The 26,284-nt window shown below is 42.3% G+C and overlaps 2 protein-coding genes across 2 annotated transcripts in view; one reads left to right on the top strand and one right to left on the bottom strand.

Annotated features, from left to right (window-relative positions):
* Vti1b (vesicle transport through interaction with t-SNAREs 1B) overlaps positions 1–1,747 on the top strand; it is a 16,904-nt gene extending 15,157 nt beyond the window's left edge. Inside the window, exons 5-6 of the mRNA XM_051196197.1 lie at positions 174–235; positions 1,436–1,747. Coding sequence (XP_051052154.1) covers positions 174–235; positions 1,436–1,532 — 159 coding nt within the window. The 3' untranslated portion in view covers positions 1,533–1,747. The remainder of the gene's footprint in view (positions 1–173; positions 236–1,435) is intronic.
* On the bottom strand, positions 1,707–26,284 carry Arg2 (arginase 2). Its single transcript, XM_051196192.1, has 8 exons — positions 26,084–26,284; positions 25,205–25,277; positions 10,816–10,993; positions 8,637–8,796; positions 7,620–7,714; positions 7,408–7,512; positions 6,519–6,655; positions 1,707–2,190 (listed from the first exon to the last, which is right to left on the bottom strand). Exons 1-8 carry the CDS (start codon positions 26,216–26,218, stop codon positions 1,985–1,987), a joined length of 1,089 nt encoding a protein of 362 aa, XP_051052149.1. The 5' UTR covers positions 26,219–26,284; the 3' UTR covers positions 1,707–1,984.

Here is a 26,284-nt window from a genome sequence, read left to right as displayed (position 1 = left end):
GTAGACTAGGCTGATTTCGAACTCTCTGCCTCCTGAATGCTGGGATTAAAGGCTTGCACCACCGCCGCCGCCCGGCTTTCTTTGCATTTCTTAATGAAGATCTTTACATGCCCACTGTTCAAATTCTATAGAATGTTTTGAAAGAAGAAAATGATTGTTACTTTCTCTTTCAGCTGGTAAACACAAATGAAAACTTGAGCAAAAGCCGAAAGATTCTCCGCTCAATGTCCAGAAAGTAAGTTTCATTCAAAGAAAGGAAAAGAAGCCCATAACTTCTTGAGATGTAATGATTTCCAACTAAGAAAGCTTAAAACAGTAACTTACCAAATATCCTAATAACCTTAGTGCTATACAAGCACTCCACCCACCCAAAGAATAGAGTTTGTGTAGTTAAAATCTCAGGATAGAGTCCTTTGTTAAAGCAGTAGGAAGCCTGTCTGCTGGACATTGATCTCCATTTCTCAGAGGAGACCTAAGGAACTGATACGCTTTCTACTCACTGAGCAGCCTTGTCAGCACCCGGTGTGAGTACTGATAAGGCTTGGTCCTTGTCTTTCATGGCAGGCCCTTTTCAGAGTTGTATATTAACAAAATAAGCTGGAAGGTGGTAAAAGTGGTTTTGGGATGAGTTGAGAGGGAGAAGCATCTCCAAAGTTGTCCTCTAGTTGCCACAAGTGAACTGTGGTGGGCATACACATGGACTAATTACAGCAACCAACCTGAGGTAAGTACTCACAGCAGCAAAAACAAGGCCAAAGGGGAGCTGACACTGGGGGTAACCTGGGTGCATAGTAGTGTGGCACGTCTTTGTGTACATGTAAGCTAACAAGAACTACAATAACTCATTCATTTAACTAGCACTTGGAGTAGAATTTTCCCAAACAGTGGTGAATTCCTGTAAGATAAGGAGAAATCAGGTGATAATCTGAAGTAAAATTTTTAGAGAGTGTCTACTTAGATAGCAGAACAGAAAGGGAGAAATAGGGAAGGGAAGTTTCCAAGAAACTAAAAAGCATTACTTAGGGCCCCTAGTTACTTCCCCTAAAAGCAGGACTCATCCATGAGCCTAACTTTGAAACTGAAGTGTACCCCAAACCCTGCTTTTAATGTGCACTCAAAGCAGTATGTATAACTAACAGGACCATATTTAAGCAGCAGAAATTTTTTATAAATGGAGGTTATTTTTCCAATCAAGAGTCTGTGTTTATGTTTTGGTATGTATATCCCTGTTTCCCACATGGCTGTGATGTACTTAGTGATGTCCTTCAGTTACAGCTGAAGCAAACCATGAATTGTCACTAGCCAAAGGGTGTAGAACTTAACTGCTAAGTGGCTGTGTGAACAAACTCTATCTGCCTCACTGTGTACAGCATTAGAAACAGCTAGAAATAAGGTTACCCAGACTCATGTCTACTTACTGTGCTTGTCTTTGTAGAGTGACAACCAACAAGCTACTGCTTTCCATCATCATCATCCTGGAGCTAGCCATCCTGGTCGGGCTTGTGTACTACAAATTCTTTAGACACCATTGAACTTCCTGGAGGGAAGGGACTGTGGACCAGAATGTTGACTCCGAATAGTGTTAGGCATAAATATTGCTGCTGTGGGCTAACAGTTCAAGAATGCATTGTGTAGCCAGACTATGGGAGGGAGGGCAATGGAAAACCACATAATTGTGAAGGAACAGTAACAAGACCAGTATAATATACTAAGGTAATAAATGTTGTTTATGACTCCTTCAAATTTACATGTCATAACATTAATATCTTGTAAACTTAAAAAAAAAAAAAAACAGAAACAAATACATTTACAGTAGTACTATTGGTTACCAAATAGAGAAGGGAAATTTTACAATTGTGAGAGCACACAGAAGTTCTCAGTAAGACAGTTATCGATCCAGACAGCCATTTAATGTTTGTCCCCTTAAATGCCTTGCAACTCTGGAGTGCCATTCATTGTGAAAGGTGCCAGTGTACAGTATTTCCTAAATCCTCACACGTTCTTTAGGTTCTGATTCATCTGGCGAACTGGGAGTAGGAAGGTGGTCATAGACAATATGTCCCCCTTCTCTTGTCTGACCAAAACTCGAAGCAATCACGTCCACTGCTAAGCTGGCTGTAGCCTTGGCCTCCTCCTCTGAAGTGACCAATTGAGGATTGACTTCAACGAGATCCAGAGCTGACAGCAGTCCTGAACAATTAAGATAGGAGAAGATGACCTTAGCAAATTCCCTCGATGCTGCTTTCATTGAGGTTGTCCCACCTGGTAAAATGTCCTTTTCCAACATAAAGTTGCCTGCTGTCGGAAAGCCCTCTGAGTTTGGCAAGATGGCTCAGTAGGTAAAGGTGCCTCTGCCAAGCCTGATTGCCTGAGTTTGATCCCTAGGTCCCACATGGTGTTAAAGAGAGCCAATCCAGCAAGTTGTCCACTGGCCTCCACTCCCCACAAACATCAACGAAAAATTAATTTAAAAAACAGCTGGGCAGTGATGGTGCATGCCTTTCATCCCAGTACTTGGGGGGCAGAGGGAGACAGGCAAATCTTGAGTTCAAGGTCAGCCTGGTTTACAGTGAGTTCCAGGGCAGCCAAAACTACAGAGATGCCCTGACTCAAACTATGATGCTCTGACAAGATAGCTCAATGGTTACAAGTTCCCAGCACCCACATGGTGGCTCAGTAGTGTCTACAGCTCTTAATTCCAAAAGATCCAACACCTTCTGCTGTCTTGGGCATCAATCAATGTGTATGTACATCCATATATATAGGTAGGACACTCATATCACTCAAAAAAACAAAGCCCTTTGCAGCTCATCCACTTGACAAGTTTAAAAATAACTATTAGGACTAAAAAATTACAAGGTCTATACCTGTTCAACTACTGTAATAAGCGTCTTATCTGTTGGGGTTTTTACTGGTCATTGTCCCTCCCACCCAGTGCTATGGACTGAACCCAGGGTCTTATGCATACTAAGCACATACTTTACCACAGAGCTGCATTCCAGCCCCACCAGTGCTTGCTTTTACCCTTTTGTTAAGGTGTGTATGGGTGTGTGTTGTGTGTACACATCTGCCAACGTATGCATGTGGAGGTCTTTAGTTGCATATGCCAGCATATCTGGCCAAGTTCCTGGATATTCTCATGTCTCCATCTTGCCACAGGAACCTTAGGATTACAGACATGTGCTATCTGTGGGATCCAAACTCAGGTCTTCATGTTTGTGCAGCAATTGATTTACCTAATCCCCCTAGCTTCACCATCAATGTCTCTTGAAGCACCACCCCACATGCCACTACTGTAAACTTCTTGTTCTGAGACAAGATCTTGCTATCCCAGGCTAGTCCAAACTTTCATAACTTAGATCAAAGAAGAGGTTCCACATTATGTCACGTTTTTGTCTCTTATCCGACTGGCCCTGTACCTTGACATTTCGTTAAAAGAAAGATCCAGCCATATGTTGACTGGTTCAATCTGGATTCCAGTTGCCTTCTCTGAGGGTATGAGTTTGTGCCCAGGTCCTCAGTACTGTTGATTTGTCTGGAGTGGGTTGAGGGAAGGGAAGAACCTATCCATATCTGCCTTCCACTTCTTTCTCCCCCTTACCTGGCCTACTTCTCGTCAGATTTCCCCAACTCAAGACAGGGTTTCTCGGTATGGCCCTGAACATGCTGGAATTCACTCTGTAGAACAGACTGGTCTCAAACTCAGATCTGCCTCTGTTTCTTGAGTACTGGGAGTAAAGGTGTGTGCCACCACTGTCCAACATGCCTTTCATCCCTTAGATTTTTATTCATTCACATGTTTACAGGGAGTATACAGTGAAAGAGGGCATATGGATCAAGAGGAAGGGCGAGGCATGAACCACCACTTGGTGACCGTTGCCTTCTGACAAAGTTCCAACATTACAACCTTGCAGACAGACCACACTTGTCGAGCACATTTTTAAGTTTCATTCCTAATGTTTCTTGATATTTCCCTTTGGGGAATTTTGTATAGGATAAAAACTCGGATGATGGTAGCCTAGGCTCTTTAAACAAAAATAATTTTTTGGGGGGGTGGGGGTGGGGGGCAAAATCCCCAACACCAGGGGACCGGATATTCACCTCGCCCTCCCTAAGGACACCAAGAACAGGACACGTTAGAGATGTACTAGACACATCTGATGGCCTACAATTCAGATGCAGAGGAGCCCAAGAGAGCCTGAGCCCATGAAAGGCAAGAATTCAGTTAATACAGAGAAATCAGAATGGTATGTTATCCCTGGAGAAGTCTGAGACACCAGAAGCTTCCCTTTTGGGCGCATTAGGAGAGGGGAGAGAAACAGCATTGTCATTAAGCTAAGCAAGCCTCTGCTTGCTCCCCAGAAGTTCTATTCCCCAAGATCCTGGATTACATTTTTAACCAGTTACTCTGGGCTAATCTACCTCTTACAGAGTAGTTTGAACAAACTAGAATTCAGTAACAGGAGTATTTAAGAATATTTAGGATGGCTATAAAGCCAAAGTATATTCTAATATATGGTTTATTTATATTACATTATGGTACATGACAAACTGTACATTCTTGCTTTGTTTTCAAGACAGGGTTTCTCTGTGTAGCTTTGTAGACCAGGCTGGCTTCAAACTCAGATCCACCTGCCTCTGCCTCCTGAGTGCTGCGATTAAAAGTGTGGGCCACCACTGCCAAGCTTGGTTCCTGCATTCTTAGTGATACATAGTTTATTGTACAAAACTACAATGACCAAGGATGTTAACATTGTATTGTCATTATTTCCTGCACAAATTGTGTCCCTAGTGATTTCTGTCATATTCCTGCTGGTTGAGCCTAGTGTCTAGCATATCCTAAAGTATCCTAAAGAGGGTTTGCACCATCAAAAAAAAAAAAAAAAAATGTAAATGTAGATTGCCTCTGATTCCAGATTACTGACATCCTGCAGATTAGTTTAAGCAAATTGTTATTTGTGTTGACAATGTTATGTCAACACAACAGAAGGGGAACATGAGACACACATTGCTACAACTGCTTGCTAGGGTTATTAATCCCCTCCAGGATGAAGCAATGCGAAGTATTAAACTTCCAAGTTCTCTGTTAACTAAAAGATCATTGACAATATTTGTTTGTGGATCTAAGAATAAGTCTGTCTTTCTATTGTCAGATCTGATAGGCAATTCTCACTCTGGGACCCAATCCCCATTTCTATTCTACTAGTTAAGGGTTCCATCCAGATAGGGCTGGTGAGATGGGTCAGAGGGCAAAGGTCTGATGTGCAAGAGAGTCGACTGAAAGTTGTCTTCTGACTTCCATGTGTGCGCACGCACACACACACAATAAGTAATTTCTAAAGGATTCCTTGTCAGTTGTGAGGTGTGTGCCTTTAATCCCAGCACTTGGAAGGCAGAGGCAGGCAGATCATGGGTTAAAGGCCAGCCTGGTCTACATAAGTGGGACTCTGCATAAAAACAAAAGGCCCTGGCTTTTGAATCTTGGGGTTCTGTTTGCTTTTGTCTCCCAGTTTCATGCAATAATGAGTGAAGTTGTATCATGTGGTAGTTTAGTTACTCTCTATAATCTAGAATTCACCTCAATCCTTTATCAGTCATTCTTGTAAAGGTACCCTCCTTATTAAGGTTACCGCCAAGCTCCAGGAAGAGATTAAAAAGAGAAAGGTAATAACTTAAACTGTCTTCAAGATTGAGACTGGGGAGAAAAGTGTTTTGTTGTATAAGCGTGAGGATCTGCACTGAATCCTAGGGAGCCTGTGTTAAAAAAAAAAAAAAAAAAAAAAAAAGTTGGGCATAATGCCACTTGATTGTGATTCAGTTAGGGAGGCTGAGACAAGTGGATCTTAGAGCTCATTGGCTAGCCAACTTGCCTAGTCAGTGAGTTCCATATAAGTACGAGAGCCAAGAAACAATATGCGTGGTACCTGAGAAATGATATTGGAGGTTGACCATATTTAATTTTTTATTCAAGACACCCTCTTAAAAGCTAGACATGGTGGCTGGTACATGCCTGTACTCTGAGCACCTGGGCAGTGAGAGCGGGACATGTAATTCAGAGTCAACCCCCCCCCCCAACATGAGTTTCAAGTCAGCCTTGACTACATGAGACCTTGTCTCCAAAAGAAGACTATGACGAACTTAACTCCAAATCCCATCTCCAGTGAAATCAACAACCCCTGACAATTAGAGAAAGTGAGCTGCTTGGCCTTGTTTATCTTAATCTGCCTTTAGACAGCTTAGATATGGGACTGCATGTTTGTGTTCTGTTCGTATATTGAATCTACTAAGTGTGTGAGTGACATGATTTCCTGTTCAGTATTAGCATATTTTGGTACAGTCCAGATCCAAAGATACCTCTAAATATCTATATCCTCTATTAATCTGGCTATATGATTTTGGGCCATAAAATTCTAACCAAAAATAAATTCAATAATATAGAAAAAGAGCCCCTTCAGAAAGAAATTTTGGCATTGTTTCATATATGTAGTTAACAGGCTGCAAACTTAGCTACTACATACCTGTTTTATGTATTTCTTCAGAAATATACACTCCTTCTCTATAGGTTAATCCCCCTACAACAGGGGTTCCTGTGGCTGGAGCCAGTTTAGGGTCAAATGCATCAATATCAAAACTCAGGTGGATTGGCTTCTGTCTTCTGAAAAGGAAGACAAGAGAATGTGTATTTGGTTATGCTTGTAGGCTTCACTCTGACAACTTGATTTTGTTCTAGTCCTGGTGCTTTGTTAATTCAGCATATTTTTAGATTTTTCTATTGCTGGGAATTAATTACTCAGATTGGCATATAAATTTCTTACATTGTAATTTAAGATACTGCTATTTATTTTGTATGCCTCAGAAAAACTCCAATGCATAATTCTTCACTTACATGATGTACTAATTAAGTTAGCTTCATCTAAGTTATAGTTGTTGCAGCTGAACACAATCCAGTTTTAGGCTTGTAAATTTATCCTCCAATGCTAACTTGAGGGCAGCTAACCCATGACTGAAACAAACATACATCTTCTTAGCAAATGACCTTCTTAGTGGCTTAGAGAGTGACCTTAGCCAGCCATTCTGACCTTGACCACCCAGAAGATAAGAAAATTATCCTAACCAGCATGCAGTTTTATGCTTAGTACAGAACCTCAGATGTAGTGGTAACGAGGAAGAACTGTGACCACTGCAACAATGGATGAAGACTTCTCATAAGGAGATGCTCACAGAATTCCTGGGAATCGGAATGGGTCAGTGGCTTAATTAGATTTGAATATATATGTCCGTGTTTTTCTTTTATTTAAGAAGTAAAGTTATTGTATTCAAGATAAGGGCTTTAAGTGTGCAGCTCTCCCAGAGTTTGCCCTGTGTTCCCTTGGGACCTAGAAGTAGACATGCATTATCATGACTTACTTGCCAATCAGCAGATCTAATGTCTGTTCCATGACCTTCTGAATACCAAGTCGATCAATCTCTCTCATGGAAAAATACTGGATGTCATAAGTCTTTAAAATAAAACTGGTGAGATAAAAGGAAAGACTCTAGTTTTAAAGGCAGTTTTGATAAATGTGTATTTGGGACTCTTGCCTTCCGGCCTGAAACTTAACTCTTTTACATCGACTTACTGTTCAGGAGGGTCCACATCTCTTAGGCCAATGTACACAATACTTGGGGAAGAGAGACAAGGTTTGACCCAGGAAAATCCTGGCAGTGTTGGTACCTGTAAAGAGGAAATTTTTACTCATTAAGATAATCACCATTTGATCCTAAGAGTATACTGTCACTTTCCTGTCCATTCTATATATGCTTTAAATGACACAGAGCGTGCTTGAGCTAGGAGAGAAAACTGTCCCCTGGAAATGTTTCAGAGGGGCAGCTGCAAAATACAGGTTTCTTGAGAATATTAAAAAAAAAAAAATCTTCTGCTGCATGGAGGTGGTGCATACCTTTAATCTCAGCACTCGGGAGGCAAAGGCAGGTTCAAGGCCTCTGAGTGCGAGGTCAACCTGGTCTACAGAGCTGAGTTCTGGGACAGCCAGGATTACACAGAGAAACCCTGTCTCAAAACAAAAACAATATAAACTAAAAAGTGTTCGAAGGTGACCAGGTTTCTCATTAACTACCTAGGTAGCAGGAATATGTTGGTCAGTCCTTCCTACCCCTCTGCTTATTACAGATTGCTTCTTGCATCTGTCCTGGCTTAGCTTGGCTTCTCACTGGGGAAGGATATAGTCTTGTCTGCTTAGCATAGACCCCCCTGTCTTTTGAAGAACCCAGAAGAATTGTACCCAAAGGTAAGCACAGGGTCACTTAGCCTCTAAATCAGTGTTGTTTCAGTGTGTTTTAGAGTGTTGGAACCTCTGACATAGCCTCTGGCTATGGTAGTGTCCAGTGATAACTGCAGTTATCACTTACTACCACAAACTGAATTTCTAACCGATTATGGCCCCCACTGAGAACAGAGACCTAGTTATCTTTGTAGCCCTAGCATCCAGCTGCTGCCTTGTCCTGAATAATGTAACAAGTGGAAGAGTTGTGGTAGCCAGATTCAGCCCATCCTTTATCCAAATCTCAATCAGATTCCTAAAGCCCCAGGATAATAACCCTGCAAGCCATTTGCCTTCTCATTTTGGTCCATTTACCTTGTCTTGTAGTTCTCTGACAAGAAAGGAAAGTGGCTGTCCATGGATATTTCCAGATACAGTGGTGAGGGGTGTATTGATGTCAGCATGAGCATCAACCCAGATGACACAGAGATCTGGGCGGTGCCGGGCGTGGCCACTAATGGTACCTATTGCCAGGCTGCAAAGAACAAATACAATAATCTTCAAGGCTTTCTGCTTGGCAAACATGCCTGGTAACAGATAACCTCAGCCAACACTGCTTACACTCTGTCCCCAGGGCAAAGTCGGGGTCTGGCCTGAGGCTGGGTTCCAGTGAGCCAAAAGTCCGTCAGTTGTACTTCGCAAAGATTAACTTTTAAGTGGATCAGACCACAGAAAGATGAAGCTTTAAGAGTTAGTACTCCAGTCGCAGGGGATCCAACACCCACTTCTGGCCTCTGGGGACACTATACTCACGTGGTGCACAGACATACAGGCAAGCCGAACACCCATACACACAAAGATTGTGTATGGTGATTGGCTATCTGCAGTGAGACCCATGTCACTGCTGCTCCCCAGACCCATTAGCTCTGACCCAGAGGAGGAGCTCAAATATTAACATTTGTCCAGTGAATGCATTTTAGTTAAGCAATGAGGTCTTGCCTATGACAGTTTGCAGAAAAGCTGCTTAATACCTTCCATTTCAAAAAATATGGAACATTAAAGGGGGTTTTATTGTCCAGTTGAGACGGGGTCTTGCACGTTGGCTAGGCTGGTGTCTAAGGAGCTCATATAGTTGTCCCACTTCAGCTTCCCAGGTAGCGGGGGCTACAGGTATGTGCCGCTACATCCAACTTACACTAACTTCTTTAAATCCAACTTACACTAACTTCTTTAAAGATAAAAACTAGGAAGCAGGTTTGCAGGTGTAGCTACAAGACCCTGCATTTGCCTTAGTATGTGTGAAATCCCGAGTTACTTCCAAGCACAACACACGCAATCAGCTGTAAAGCTTTCTTGTAACACTTCTGGAAAATGGGGTTGTAGACATTAAAGTCAAAAGGCTCATGTATACCACTGAAAAAAAAGTCATTCAAATTATACATTTTTTCCCTCCTGCTAGAATTTAACAGACTCTAAAACTCTGGCAACTTTTAGCTTTGAACTGAAGATAAGTAACCTGGTTGCAGTCTATACAGCTATAGACAAAAAGAAAACCTAAAGACCATGGCTATCACATTGACAAGGTCTCCTCCAGTGAGACTTCACCCCAAATGGGGAGGGGGGAGTTACAAAATTAAGCATTCAGAGACGGGACTGAGGTAGGAGGTAGGACACTTGCCCTCTGTTCTGGTTGATTCCACTGAATTCCCAGTCGTCGCTAGAGAACCTGAGTCTGACCCGTTTCTTATCCTGCCTGAATTTTTATTCCTAAAGAGGAATCTACTTGCTTCCGTAGCTGGAGCAAAGGTTTAACTTCCGATAGTTATCTAGAAAGTTCTCTGAACACCTCAGGGAAAATTACTAGGCTGAATCAAAAAGAGAAACTGTGGATTTAGATGCCAGTTCTTGCTACTTCCTGGCACTGGGCCTAGAACAAGTTATCTAACCTCTGTCCCTCAGAGCTTCTAGCAATAAATGAGATAAAGCCGTATCTCCCTGATGACATTGTTAGGATGATTGACTAACTGAAAGTAGCAGTAAGTGTTCAATGCCAGTAGTGCAGTCCCTCCTACTTTCACTGCTTAGCTCATACCGCACGCCCTGGTGAAATCTGACTACGCTAGCCCAGACCTCTCTCGCCACTGCAATCCGGTAGTATTTGGTACTTTTCAGTTTTCATTTTACATGTATTTATTTTCTCTAGTCCTAATAGATCTTAGTTGAGGATTCTCATACTTTGGGGGAAAAAAATCACTAAGAAAGATGGAAAGGACTGACTATCTGTATTAGAGAGAGAATGTATTAGCATCCCAAGGAAGGATCACCAACAATTGTAACAGCAAAAATGCTTATAAAAACATGTAAATTCAACCTGTGAATGGATCCTACCAGTTCTCCAAAATAGCTCAGCTTCTCAAGGACCTTGCTTAGTCTACCTACACACTTGTTGTGTTGAGCATGCGTGGTCTTGTCTGTTGTGTATTTTTCTCCAAGTAAGGACACTGAAATGAAGAAACTAATCACTAAGCCCAAAGAACTCATGCTCCCAGCTTACCTGTGGTCTCCTCCTATGGTGACACAGCTGTAACCATCTGACACAGCTCTACTGACTACCTCAGCCAGTTCCTGGTTGGCAAGGCCCACTGATCGAGGGTACACTACCAGATTATTGTACGGATCATCTTTGGGGACCTTAGTAAAACTCAGGTCTCCGAAGTCTTTTAGGTGGCATCCTGAAGCAAACAAAGAACAATAAAATGAATTGTTGGTACCAATCCAACTTCTATTGGCATGGGCTATGAGTAACTGAAGACAACATTGTGTCATATCATCCTCATTTTGTTGGAGAACAATTCCGAATGTCACCTGACTGACAAGGTTAGCTCAATCCTATGAAGTAAGTAGGCCCCCTTATGAACACCATTTCTAGAAGCTGCACATTGTACAGTGAAATCCAGAGCCATTATTGACCTAAGAACTACCAGATAGGTAGAAAAACAAATAGACCTCACATCTCAGAATTATAAAATGGAATTAAAATAAAAACCGATCAGGCTATAAAGTACTGTTAATTTAGGACAAAAATACTTGCCCTTGATTTGATCCTTGGCACTGCAAGAAAAATAAAGTATCAATTAGTTTTTCTAGAATAAGAGATCAGGAGCTGAGCTGGAGAGATGATGGCTCAGCAATTAAGAGCACTTTATGCTCTTCCAGAGGACCTGAGGCAGTGCTTACATCAGCTGCCTGTAACTACAGCTTCAGGAGATCTAGTGCCCTCTTCTGTCTTCTTTAGGAACCGGAGCACACATAGCATATACACACATGCAAATATACATACTGCAAATATACATACATAACGCTAAATGTCTTAAGAAGTCAGGAATTGGAAATGTAACAGTGGTAGAGTATTGCCTAGCAATACAAAACGCTATGCACGTGGTGGCACTCCTCTGTACTTGTGAAGTGATGGCAGGAGGCTCAGACGTTGTCACCATGGTTACATAAACAAGGTCAAGGCAAGCCAAATTATTATTATTTACCCAATAATAATAAGAAGTTGGTGGGCATAAAGAGAAAAATAATCTAACATTTATTCATTACTTATGGAGCTCAGGCCCTGTTCTAACTGCTTAATATAACTTTATTTCAGATAAAACAATGAGGCAGCAATCACCTGGGACATTAAGGCCAACCTTAGTTGTCAACAAAAATGGATACTGGAAGCAAAACAGAAAACTTTCATCTTTTCTCAAGAGAGATAATTTGGTTAAAAATTTTTTATGAGCCTTTTGATTGCTGCACTGTTAAGAAATAATTATATAAGGTCCCAAAGGAGATCTAGTTAACTAAAGAAAGAAGAAACTACAGGCAAGTAGATGATGACTATGACAACAGGCTGAGGACACTAAGAATTGCTCTAGTTTGCCTGTCTTTTGTGATAAACAAACACCATGACCACAGTTAACCTGGGGAGGACTCTGTTTGGCATACACATCTCAGGTCATAGTCCATCACTGAGGGACATCAGAGCAGGGACTCAAAGCTGGAACCTGAAGACAGGAACTAAAGCAGAGACCTTGGAGGGATGCTGCTTGATAGCTTGCTCATGTACAACCCAGGACCACCTGTCCAGAGGAGACACCACCCACATGAGCTGGCCCCTTCCACATCAATCATCACTCAAGAAGAAAATGCCCCACAGCTGGGCATGGTGGCATACGCTTTATTCCCAGCACTTAGGATGCAGAGGCTGGTGGATTTCTCTCTATTCCAAACCAACCTAGTCGTTGTAGGGAGTTCCAGTCCAGCTAGGGTTACATAGAGAGATCCTGTCTCAAACAACAACAACAAAAGCAACTGCCTTCATAGACTTGTTCACAAGCCAATCTAATGGAAACAATTCTAATTGGCATTCCCCCTTCCTAGATGACTCTAGCTTGTAACAAACGGACAAAATAACCAACAAGCTCATGAACCAACAGAAAAATGACCAAATAAAACAGTTGTTTTAAAAGTCTTTGTGGGTTGGGGCTGCTGGAGAGATGGCTCGGCAGTCAAGAGCACTTGCTGCTCATACAAAGGACCTGTGTTTAGACCCCAGCATCCACACGGTAACTCAAAACCACTTATAACTCCAGTTTAAGGTGCTCTGACACCTTCTAGCTCCTGCACATACATGGTACACATATGTACACTTGGACACACACATACCTAAATAAAAAAGTTTGAGGGGAGGGCTGGGCAAGGTGGCCAATAGACTAAAGGCTCTTGTGCCCCAATCCTGACAATCTAAGTCTGATCTCCGATTCCGGGACATGCATGGTGGGTGAAGAGATGCAACTGTTGTCCTCTGTCCTCTATACACATACCACAGCACATGTGTGCTCTCTCACACACAATAGATTAATGTAAAAAAAAATTTTGAGAATTCACAAACAAAAAGAATATTTTTTACATTTGTGTGATCAGTGAGGCGGCTAAGAGCACTTGCTGCTCTTTTGGGAAACAGGAGTTCGGTCCCCAGTGCCTATACTGGGCAGCTCACAGCCTCCTCTAACTCTAGCTCTGGGGCACCTGAAACCTCTTCCAGCTTACCAGTCACCTGGATCCATATGGCACACATACAGACACTCTGAGGCTAGAGGGGAGTGTAAAATCCCCTAGAGCTAGAGTTACAGGAGGCTGGGAAGCCAGTGTGGATGCTGGGAACTGAACTCTGGTACTCTAACACAGTAAAGTGCTCTTAACCTTCTGAGCCATCTCTCCAGCCCAGCTGGACAGATCCATGATTCCTATTCTAGAATGTCTCTATGTCCTTGTTTGTCTCAGGGACTTCCTTACACCACATCAAGCATGAGGTTCTTAATGTGGTATAAGAAACTGGACATACCTGGGGTTTTGTAATATTTCAATTTTCACTAGAAAAGGTATGGTGGCTATTCTTAGTAGTCAACTTCCCTACATCTGGAATTAACTAAAATCTTAATGGCACACCTATGGAGGTTTTTTAATTGAATCATTTAAAGTGGATAGATACACCTTTAATCCAGATCTTTTGAAGTGGGAAGACTGGCCTTTAATCTGGGTCACACCTTCTGCCTATAATAAAGGACATGGAAGAAGAAAGCCCTCTGTCTGCCTGCTTGCTCTCACACTCGGTAGCAAGTCCTCTTTCCTTCACTGCTATTAGAGCTTATGTCTTCAGCATTCTCAGTGTATACTGAAAACCAGCTGAGAGGCTGGAGAGATGGCTCAGCAGTTAAGAGCACTGGCTGCTCTTCCAAAGGACCCAGGTTCAACTTCCAGCACCCACAAGGCAGCTCACAACTGTAATTCCAGATCCAGGGGATCTGACACTCTTATACATGCAGGCAAAACCCCAATGTACACTAAATAAATAAATCTTTTAAAATATAGCTGAAACATCCAGGTTCATAGACTGAACAACTACTCAATTATTGAACCTTCCATTGGTAGACAGCCATTGTTGGACTAGCTGGACCACATCCTGTAAGCCATTCTGTCTAATAAATCACACACACACACACACACACACACACACACACACACACACACACACTCAGAGAGAGAGAGGTGGGGGGGAGCGAGAGAGTCATTCTAGAAGTTGTTTCTCTAGAGAACCCTGACTAATACAAAAGGTTATAATAATGTTAATATTAACTTTCAGAACTACTTGCCAAACCTTTAACTCATAGAAATCTCCTAATGACCAATAAGAAAAACAAGGATATTAAAGTTCCAATGGATAAGATAATAGAACTTAGGGAACACTCAACCCAATCAAGAAGACCAGGGTGTAAAGTGAGATAAGCCTGACAGAAAACAACATTCTACTCACATGCACTGCATCGGGTCTAAAAAGAACCTGGCAGTCTTCCTGCAGTACTCCAGGGGGATCAGACTGTATTTCATGAGAGGATTTTGGTCATTAACTGTGCAGCTCTGAGACTAGGCAGTAACTCACCAGCAGTAACGTTAGGAGGGGGGTGGGGTGGAGGGCAGCAATTGGTTAGCATGCATAAGATCCTACATTTGATCCCCCAGACACTAAACTGCTGGAGGTCATTCATACTCAATATGGACTCTAAGATTACCAACTCTGGAGGACTGGATAGATACCTCAGTGATTAACAACACTGGCTACCTTCCAGAGACCCAGATTCAATTCCCAGCACCCACATGGTAGCTCACAACTCCCTATAAATAACTCCAGTTCTAGAGGATCAGGTGCCCTCTTCTGGTCTCTGCAGGCACCAGACATGAAGGTAAAATAGCCACACATATAAAATAAAAATAATTTTTAAAAACACAGATTATCCATTCTATTTACTGATTCCTTCTCACCCAACAGCCTTCCTGTTTCCCACTCACTTCCCAGGTGCGTCAAGCACCTACAAGGGCTTCTTGACAGTGCATACTGGGAGGAAAATTTCTCAATCTAATTATGCCCAGTTGCATGCATTTTTTGGTAATTTACATAGTGAACACAAGTCTGGCCATGAAAACTTGATGAGCTGTGCCTCGTGTTCATACAAAACTAAGAGGCAGACCCTAAAGGGGCTTATGTCTTGAAAAGCCCTACCTAAATGACCTACTACTCAATATGATTGCCTCTCTAACTGCTGGAGTCAAGTAAGGGCCTTCTGCAAGTACAATTTGTACCCATGCTGTTTTGCTGTATATTTTTCCTCTGCCCTTATATGCAATAGAAATTCTTTGTAAAAATGAATAAGTATCTAATGCTACAGGCTCCTATGTTACTCCCCAAACCTGAAAACTGTATTCTTACGGGCCTTTATGCATAATGCAAAGTTTTAAAGACTGAATTAGATGGAATAGGCTAAGTTGCTACAGCGAATTACTCAAAAAGATAGCTTGAATGCAGCCATGTCTGTGTACCATCCAGGTAAACAGCAGGCTTTCCTCTGTGATTCAGGAGCCTGGCTTGTGGCTCTGTCATACCTAGGGTTTTGCTCTTTTGTATCTAAGAACAGGTCTCCCCAGGTTCAAGACAGCAGTGACAGAAAAAGGCATGGAGAAGGCCTGTTCAAACCTATGAGACCACACCACAAACTGCAATGCCTACAGCAGACATTGGTCAGCAGAAGGGCCCAGTTCTCCCCAACAAGGCCACACTATACATCACAAAGCCAACACTTTAAAAGTTGAGCCAATTGAGCAATGGAGTCCTGCCTCATCCACCATGTTCACCTGACCTTTCTCCATCAGACTACCATTTCTTCAAACATCCTGACAGCCTTTAATGCAACCAGCAGGATGCCGAAAGTGCTTCCAAATTCCAAAGCAGGAATGTTTTACACTACAGGAATAAACTTCACCATGGCAAAAAATGTGTTGATTGTAATGGTTTCTATTTTAATTAATCATGGTGTGTTTGAGCCAGGCATAGTGGTGTGTGCTTTCAATCCCCACCTGGAAGGCAGAGGCAGCAGATCACCATGTTTCAGTTCTAGTTTGGTCTATGTAACAATTCCAGGGCAGCTGGGGCTACATAGTCAGACCCTACATTTAAAAAAAGAAAAAAAAAATGCTTGAGCCTAATAATAATGACTTAAAATTTGTGGCCTAAAATTGTAATCACATACACCGGGGAAAGAGTCCCAGCCTTCTGTCCCCAGACTTCATAGAAGAGTGATGATCTCAAAGGACAGTGAGTTTCTAAGCCCTTCCTGCCATTAGTGTTTACATGGTAATAATATTAACAATGTATCAAGGAAGGGCAGGACTAGGGGATTACAGGTTACATGAGGCATCTTTGTGGTTTCCCTCTCCATCCTTCCTCTTAGGTTTTCTTTGAAACAGATGTTGTAACCTAAGACTTCCCAAAACTTGTTTATCATAAGTCGGCATCATTTTTGTTAAATAGTTTTGGGTGAGAAGACCCAATACTCACAGAGACACACAATAAATGAAGTAATTTAAAGGTAAAAATACACTTACTGTTTGAGTTGCTGACTTCAGTTTCAATAAAAAAAAAAAAGTCATTACATGGGGGCTAGAGAGATGGCTTTTCTCACAGGTTAAAAAGCACTTGTTGCTCATGCAAAGGACCTAGCTATGATTCCCAGCACCCACATGTCAGCTTACAACTGTCTGTAACTCCAGTTCCAGGAGATCCTTTGCCTCTTCTGACCACCTTAGGCACCAAGCACATACATGATGCAATCCATACATGCAGCAAAACATTCATAAAATTGACTTAAAATGTTTTTCTAATTACATGAATTTTGGCTTGAATTTGTGGCTCTGACATAACTCCAAACATAATTCTTCCACTTTGTATTATATATTTGTGTGAAACAGCATTCCCAAAGTTGATGATTATAGAATAAAAATAACTTTGAAAATATTGACAGTAACTACATCCTGCAAAAATAAAAAAAATTCAGCCAAGTTTTTTTTTAATACAGTCTTATATTTGTACCCAGATTTGCCTGGAACTCACTATGTCCCTTGACAGCCTCAAACTTGCCATGATCCTCTTGCCTTATCCTCTCAAGCACTGGGGTTATTTATAGGCATGAACCAGCACACCTGGTTCAAAATTTAATTTTGTATAAAACTAGACTAGACACACCCATCTCATTAGTGTATGGATTTGCTATTTACTGTCTTTAATAAATGTTAAAATGTGTATACTAAGGGGTTTGTTTGGTTGTTTTTTAAGCAAATTTATGATTATCAGAAAATGATGTGTATACCTATACAATAGAATTGTATAAAATGTTCTCAGGTGAAAAGGAAGAAGTTTTACCCCTAATCTAGACCTTAATGGCATGGTTGAAGGCTAACATCTGGCCTTCTGTCCACAGAGAAGGCTTTCCTAGAAACCGGATGTGCCCACACAACCAGTGCCAGCCAACAAGTACATGGAAAGAAATGTCCTGCCACGGCTTTTGTTCATTCATCTAGCCTGTTTCCAGAAACGAGTGTATGACCATTAAGTAGAGGCCTGGCCAATAGCACGAAGTAACAATCTAGGCCTGAGGCCATAGCTACTAAACCAGTCCCAGACCTCTCTCCAGACTGTTTATTTGAAAGTAAAGTTATTTTTTTTTTCAACTGCTGCTATCTCAGGTTCTTGTGTAAGCTCAGGTGCAGACTCTGATGATAGAGGAAAAACTGGCTCTTGTTATTACAACTAATTTGGGGGATGATGAGGAGAACTTAAGAGTTTGTATCTGAGTTGGTAAAGGCTTGAGATCATAGATAAGGAACCACCATGGGAAATGTAAGCAGGACTACAGTAGGATCTTCAGAAGACGTTGGTGTTGAAAACCATGTGTTTTTGTTTTTAAATTTTCTAAGACAAGATCTCACTGTATAAACCAAACTGGCTTGTGCCTCAGGCTCCTGGGTCCTGACTGGGTTTATGGGTATGCACCACTGTGCCTGCTAGACTGTACAAGTTGCCCTTTGACTTTTATGTGCACACTGTGTACAAACACAGAAATGTTTTTTAAAGGGCTGGAAAGTTAAGAGTACTTGCTGCTCTTTCTGAGGTCCCAAGTTAGATTTCTAGCACTGTCTGTAACTCCAGCTTCAGGGGATCTAATGCCCTTTTCTGGCCTCTGAGGGCACCGGGCACCCATCTGGTACACATGCATACATACATGCAGGCAAAACACATAAAACAAACATAAATGAACAAAAGGGAAGCCTAAAAAGATGGTATTTCTCAACTCAAGCTTCAGCTCCTATTTCCCTATGACAGATGGCCCATCCCACAGGGGCAAGATGGCTCAGGCCAGTGCAGTATTTTGGTCTCATGCTAGACTGCTGCTATGGTTTTGAACATGCCCCTTCAAAATCATGTGTTGAAGACCTAATCCTAATGCACCCGTGGTGGTAAATGGGGCTTGATGGGAAGAGTGTACATATAGATCGTGGGGTCTCCTTGTAATGATTACAAGAGTGTGAAGCTATAAATCAATTCTTGGTTTCTTTTGCCATGGGATACTATGTGTCATGTTAAGAGACAGTAAACTTAGGCCTCACTAGATGTGGTCTCTTGATCCTGGATTCCTCAGCCTCCACACAGAGCCAATAAATTTCTATTCATTATAAATCACCCAGTCTCAGGTTTTCTGTTAAAGCAATACAAAATGGACTGACACAATCACCAAAGGAAATATAAAGCCAATTTTCTGTCATTTGATCTTCCAAAGACCACATGATGTTAATGACAAGAGCAGAATGCAAAACTTCATTTTAAAGAAGCTCACTTCAACAACAGCTTAGCTTCCTATCCCATATACAATCCTACACAAGTTATGCTTGGCTGCTTTTTCACAGTTGCTCCGCTTTTATTTCCTTCTCCCTGCAAAGGCAGATTGTCCTTTTTATACCAAAGAGTGACTACACAATGCCCTACTCCCTTAGTGATAAGAAATTCTGATATTTGCTATTCACTACTGATGCAACCTAGCAACCAATTTTTGTTCCAAAGACAAACCAGTGTTTCAAACAGCATCCTAAAGACATTAATTTCATTTTTTAATGTAGATTTCCCCCCAAACAAGAAATGTTAAATTGATAACCTAAGATCTAATCTGTCAAGAGACACGATTTGTAAAGTCTATGTAAAATATTTTTTTCGGTGTTTGTAAAACAAACACTATGTAAGAAAACAGGCAGGTCCCATATTTCCTTTTCAGTCACAGCAATCTATGTAGTTTGTTAGCAATATAATTTATAGTCCATGAAATTCATTCTTAGAATTTACAATTCAGTGGCTTTTAATATATTCACCAAGTTGTAAAAATGGCAATACTATCTAATTCTAAGACAGCTTCAGTACCCTTCCTCCTCAACCCTGTTTGCAGTCATTCCTCATTTCCTCAGCCCTCAGGAACCACTAAGCTGCTTCCTCCAAAGACCTGCCCTCTCTAGACATTTCACAGTTAAGGAACCAATGGGTAGCCTTTTACATCCACCTTCTTTCGTAAAATAAATGTGTTCAAGGTTCACAGTTTTGATTTTGATGAAATCCAATAGCTCTATTCTTATTTTTGTTATATGTGATTTTGGTGATTGGGTAAGATAGTTAAAAAACTACAGTCTGACTCAAATTCACAAAATTTCACACTTATGGTTTCTTTGTCAGTTTTATATCTTCACATTAAATTTAGAACTTTGGTACATGCCAAGTTTTAAAAAGTTTTAAAGTCTTATTTATCTTTATTTTATGTACATGTGTGAGTGCCAGCATGTATGTATGAATATATGTGAACTATGTGCATGCCTGGTGCCCTTGGATGTCAGAAGAGTGTTTAGTCTCCTGGAATTGGAACTACAATATGGAGAAATATGGGAACCAAACCCCAGTCCTCTGTAAGAACAGCCATAACTACCACTGAGCCATCTCTCCAGCCTGAGACAATTAGGAATTTTGATAAATGCTATCAAGGGGGAGTCCTTTTTAAAAAATTATTTTTGGCACATGGGTATCCAATTGTTCTGACACCATTTATAAAAAGATTATTCTTTTTCCTATTGACTTGCATCAGTCAAGTAAAGAAACACCTTTAAAACAGAGCATTCGGAGAAACTACTGGAATTGTCAAATAATGAGAATTTCCTCAAACTGTTTGTCGATGCTAAAATCCTGAAGTAGATGACCCACCCCTTTGAACACAGCAGTCTTGAATTGGGCTCTGGAATGGGCTCTGTACCATTAATATTCTAGATCTGCCTCAGGGTCTTTGTACGTACTGTTCTCTCTGCCTGAAATAGTGTTCCCCTAAATTTTCTCAGACTCCTTTCCTTCCTGTCCAGGTGTGCTCACTTAGCCCCTTCCAGCAACGTCTCCTATCTTCAGGTACAGTGCTTACCCACCTCTGACCTCTGCTGTCCCCATGCCTGGTTTCTCCTTACTCTGTAAATGCTCACACCCACTGACATACTTCCCTTGGTTTTACATTTCCGTTTCCAGTCATACCTCTTTCAAACAGAAACGTGTTCTGTTTACTAGGGTAGGTCTAGCATCTCCAGTTTAGCACCACTCTACACCAAATATGCAAATATATTACAACCCTGCACACACATCAGTAAGTGAATATGCTCAACCCTGCACACACATCAGTAAATGAATATGCTCAACCCTGCACACACATCAGTAAGTGAATATGCTCAACCCTGCACACACATCAGTAAATGAATATGCTCAACCCTGCACACACATCAGTAAGTGAATATGCTCAACCCTGAACACACATCAGTAAATGAATATGCTCAACCCTGCACACACATCAGTAAATGAATATGCTCATCATTTTGTTGTTGTTGAGACAGCCTCTCACCAGCTAGCCCTCTAATTCACTACCTAGACCAGAATGGCCTCAAACTCAGAGATCCACCCACCTCCACCACCAAGTTAAAGACGTGCACCCCCATGCCCAGTTCATTATAGTTTTAATGCCTGAACGATGGTCTTAAGAAAAATAAGCCTAAGCTAGACACAGTACCACATGCCTGTAATTCCTAACTGAGGATGCTAAAGCAGGAAGATTGTGAGCTTGAGGCCAGCTTGGGATACACAGTGATAGGTACTGAAAGAACAGGAAGGAGGGAGAAAAGAAGGTACAGAGCAAAGAAGGTACAGAACAAGAAAGAAACTTGGGAAGATGTGAAGAAAAATGCAAAACAGATTTGAGGCATACTTTATATTAATTCACATTTTAAGTTCAGTGTGTTTTGATGGCTATGTAGTTCTAAACCATACTAAAATCAGAATTAAAAAAAATCCATGTTACAATAGGTAGATTATTATTGAGAACTTGAAGATATCTGTAAGCAAATCAAGACTTTAGACTGAAGTTTCCAGAAGTTATAGTAAGGAATGTGACAGTTCAGAAATCAAAGCACCTATCAGAGCAGGGAGTTACTGAAATACAAAAGAATTTAGATATAGCCTAAGATGAAAGGCCACTGAAACTGGACTAACTCACAAAAAGATTGTGTAAGTGGATGGGAGCAGAAAATCAAAACTTTATAATCAAGGCTCTCACAGCAATCTTCCTCGTTGGCCCTTGCTTACTAGTTAGGGGGCTCTAAGCTGCCAACAACAGAAACATGCCTGAGCAGGAAAACAACTTAGTCTTGAGACTTGTCCAGAAATCATTAAGAGAATCGTTAAGAATTTAAATCTAAAGCCAGGCCTGGCGACACAGACCTATAACCCTAGGACTAGGGAGGCAAAGGCAGAAGGGTTGCTGCAAGATTGAGGTCACCCTGGAGTTCCAGGCCACCCAGGGTTATACAGTAAGACACCAAGTTAAAAAAAAAATAAAAAAGTCTAATGACACCCACGATACAGAATATTCCAATGAAGGCATTGTCGCAGTCCCTTCTGGAATTACAAATCAAAATTTGCTATGCATGCTTTCCTTGGTGGAACCTAGGTCAAGTGGCCACAGCTTTAGCTGCAATGAAAACAAGGCAGGATGTGCAAACTGAAGAACCTGAGGGGGTGGGGGGGTACTGCTGTGTCAAGGCTCACAGGCGTTCATCTGCTCCAGAGTCTACTTAGGCTCTGACCACCATGGAAATCCCCATTTTGTTATTACAAGTAGAAGGAACGTGCTGTGCTTAGAGGCTGCAACAAGCCACAGTGAACACTCTGAAGTCTCACTTTGTAATTACAGTAACGTGACTCAGCTATGGTTGTAAAGAGGCCACAATTACTAGGACCGCTGTATAAAAGCACTGGACATTGTTAGCTGGCCACGAGTGTCAGAATTCAAGAAGCCACCTGGGAATTTTCTGGTCCCTCATCACAAAGTTCACCTTACTTTTCTCCTAAGGCGTTGCTTCTTGAATTCACTTGACACTTTTTCTGATAGCAGAAGAGAAATTTGTTTTTACTAATGCGAGTATGGCTGATGGAGAGCCAGCAGTAGCATTTAAGCATTAGCAGAACTGTGTGACAGAGATGGCTCAGCCTGGCTCCCTCCCACCATTACACTGAAACTTTCCTGTTCATGCCTGGAGACCTGCCATCCTTTATTTTGCTAGACTTCTTATCACACAGCTGCCTGCTTTATTCCCAAAACATTCCCCTCCTTGGGTCAAGACTTCACTTCTTTGATTGGTCCTTCCTAGGTCCCTTCCTGGGAGACCCAAAAATACACAAATGATGTGTCTCTGGCATTTGTTCATTATGGCAGAGCCAGATGACCAACCACATTTTGTGTATGAGTTTTTACCTGCACATTGTGTTTGTATGTGATACAGCCCAGGGGTCTTGATTGGGTTTGGTTTCTGCCAGTTAAAGAATTAGGCAGGGGAAATCTGGGTTCAACAGGTTACAGCAGTGTAATCTCAAACACAGCAACCAGGAACGGTTATTGGGGTTGAGGAAACACATGTAGCAGACACACAGAGAAAAAGGGCCTCTGCACAGATGGAAAAATCCAGTCTCTTCTTGAGGGCTAGGGGTTAAGCCTCCGAAGAACTGGTCAGTTTGTAGAAAGAGGTTGGTTGATCGGTACACAACTGTCATAATAACATGTCCTGGATCTGGCTTTGAACTTGTCAGTCCATCAGCAGGACCCCTGCTGGTGGGAGACAAAAGTCTATAAGGCCTTTGTTTTAAGCTGCCAGGCTTTTATTTTGTCTTAAGTCTGGAGGGTGAGGAAGAAGTCTTGAAATTCTCATGGCTCCTTATCAGTTTATCTACCAAGAAGTCCAACCCCTAATCTCTCATGTGTATGTGCACCTTTGTGCATGCCTGGTGCCCATGGAGACCAGAAGGCATCAGACCCCCTGCAATTACCGACAGCGGTGAGCAGCCACAGCAGGTACTGGTAACCAAACCTGCTCTACAAAAGCAGCAAGTGTTCTTCATTCTGAGACGTTTCTTCAACCTCCCTCCATTTGTGCAGCTCCATCCAATTATGACCTTCCTCTAGGAAGCCTGCTTGCTTCCCCACCTTTGTTCTACTTCCTCATCTTCCTTTGGAAAAGCCATCATGTTCCCAACCAAGTTTATTTCATCTTCAAATCCGCTTTCCTGCCAGGCATGGCGACATACACCAGAGGGAGAGGCAGGTGTATCTCTTCAAGTTCAATGCCAGCCTGGTCTATATGGCCAAGTTCTAGGACAGCCAGGGATACATAGAGAGACCATGCCTCAAAAAAAAAAAATCTGCTTTTTTTTTTGTTTCACACAATCACCCATAATCTACTCAAGTCCATTCAAAGACATCTCGAATCTTCGAATCTCTACCTTGTCAAAGGCCTTCTCTCCTTTAAAATTTGACCCTTGCTAATTAGAAAGTGCACTCCACTACAGTTATTTTGATATTCAAACTAGGGTGGGATTTCAATAGTGTAGCTGCCTTTGAGTCCTTATGTCCCTGTAAGTAACCCCTCACCCATCCATCCTCCTGGAAGTCAGCCTAATGAAGCCACTGGTTCACCTGCTCAACGCTGGTGGTTTTCTTTCACCTGTCTTTGGTTTCCCATTGTGGTCCCACATATAAGGGACACATTAGGCGATTTCATTATTCCTGATTTTGGAAGACAGAGTGGCCCTTGGAATGGCCTCACAATCAGCAACTGTTTCACAGGAGAGTGGACCAAGATGGTTCACCCAGATTCTGCATTCCCATTGTCAAAGCTCTCTACTGACTGTAAATTTTGTATTCACAGCACCAGGAAAGATATGTGAATAGTCCTAATGACAATTGTGGACAGGCTAGAAATATGTGGGTTAGATACCATAAAGGTATTAAAATTTGGTGCCTTTGGTATTAATAGCCCTCCATTACTGTAGATATGGCATATATGTTTGGGTTAGATTTATTTCTGGTCCTAAAAGCCTAAATACTGCCTTAATTGCAACACAGAAACTTGCAAATATGACAAGGAGGCCTATAAAAATGCACAGCTCTATCTAGCCCCGCCTCAGATCTGAGTCAAAACTCTTCCATGGAGGAGTTTAGGAACTGCTTTTAACAAGTCACTCAAATGAATTCATAATTAGGTAGTTTTGAAAAACCCATCTATGTCCTGATTACAATAATACAAGCCTGTTAACTGCAGAGAGGAAATAGTTTGGAGTGAGGCAACTTGTGACACTGATGACTCAAACATATAAAGACTGAGTGAGGGGAGCTACCATGTTTCGGGAAAAGGCTAACTGCAGTTAAAGCCACAGCTAGTTAGCATCCTTGGCTGCACGTGTCCTTCACTGTTCCAGGACCTACTACTTTGTTCTGCCTCACTCCCTCCACAATATTTGCAACAACACTTCCCCTGAAGACTCCCTAATGTTTCTCTGCAGAAGGAACCCAGTAACAGGTGTGAAGCTGATACCACAGGGCCGGTATATAAGAGACACAATTCTAAACAGGCTGGTTCCACTCCCGAAATTGAAAATCCGACCAACCACTTACCCAATATGGAGAGTCTCTTCAGCAAGCCAGCTTCTCTAACAGCAGCTGGTCCATATTCCACTCCTTTCTTTTTCTGTGAATCATACAAATCCCACAGATGTAAGGAAAGGTTAAGGAAAGAAGCAACAAACTCCTCTGCAAACCTTCCACAGCACCAAAACTTCTACTAGAGAGGTCTGGTCATTTCATTAAATGCTTAATGGATGGAGGAGGGAAAGTTCCGTTATTGAAAGCAAACCGACCTTCTGAGTATCTCACTGAGAGCCGGATCAGAGGAGTCCCAGACTGGGAAGGGATTGAGTGAGGCTGTGATCCAGGGGCTGGGACTGTGTGACTGGCTGGGCTTTCCCTTCAGTGAGCGCCCTGCCCTCCCCAGCAGCAGGCTTCTTTCACTGAGGACAGAACAAAGCACCTGGGGACCAGCATTGGTTTCTTTCCAGGTTAATGCTCTTTGGGCAAGAATAGATCTTGAAGCCTTCCTTAATCACCCAGGTCGATGTCTCTAACCTCTCGAACAATTTTTCAACGACCCCGGTTTTGCCTTCTCCAGCTCTCCATATAGTCCTCTTCCTTTTCCATCCCTTAACCACCCCAAGCTGGAAATAATGACCTCTCTGTCGTCCTGGGGGTGGAGGGGAGCCTCAGAAGCCCGCCCTCTGGATGCCCATTGCCCTGCGCTCTCGATGCCCATTGCCCTCTCGATGCCGTCCCTCATCTTTCAATGGGTCAGAGAAAATCCCAAGTGCGCTCTGGTGCTAGCGGCGGGAACCCGCTAGCTCCCCCGTGGCGTTTCCCCTCATTTTCGCCCCCCACTCCACCCCTAGCCCACGCCACTCTCTCTCTGCTCCCCGTCCAGCCTGCTCGGGTCCCAGCTCTCACCTGTCCCTGAGAGAAAGGGGCTCCGACCACAGCCACAGAGTGGGCAGATCTAGTCAGGAGGCAATGCACTTGCGCGCGGAGGAGACTCGAGACGCTGCCCCTCAGGAACATGATTGGCAGGGAGGGGCTCACCATAGAAGAAGCTGTTCCGTGCGACTCAGGATGTCGAGTGAGCTCCGCCACCCCAAGGCTTCACTGCCT

The sequence above is a fragment of the Phodopus roborovskii genome, unplaced genomic scaffold, assembly GCF_943737965.1.
Source record: "Phodopus roborovskii unplaced genomic scaffold, PHOROB, whole genome shotgun sequence".
Lineage (NCBI taxonomy): Eukaryota > Metazoa > Chordata > Mammalia > Rodentia > Cricetidae > Phodopus > Phodopus roborovskii.
Note: the sequence above shows the minus strand (reverse complement) of the source record. Positions and strands in the feature narration are given on the sequence as shown.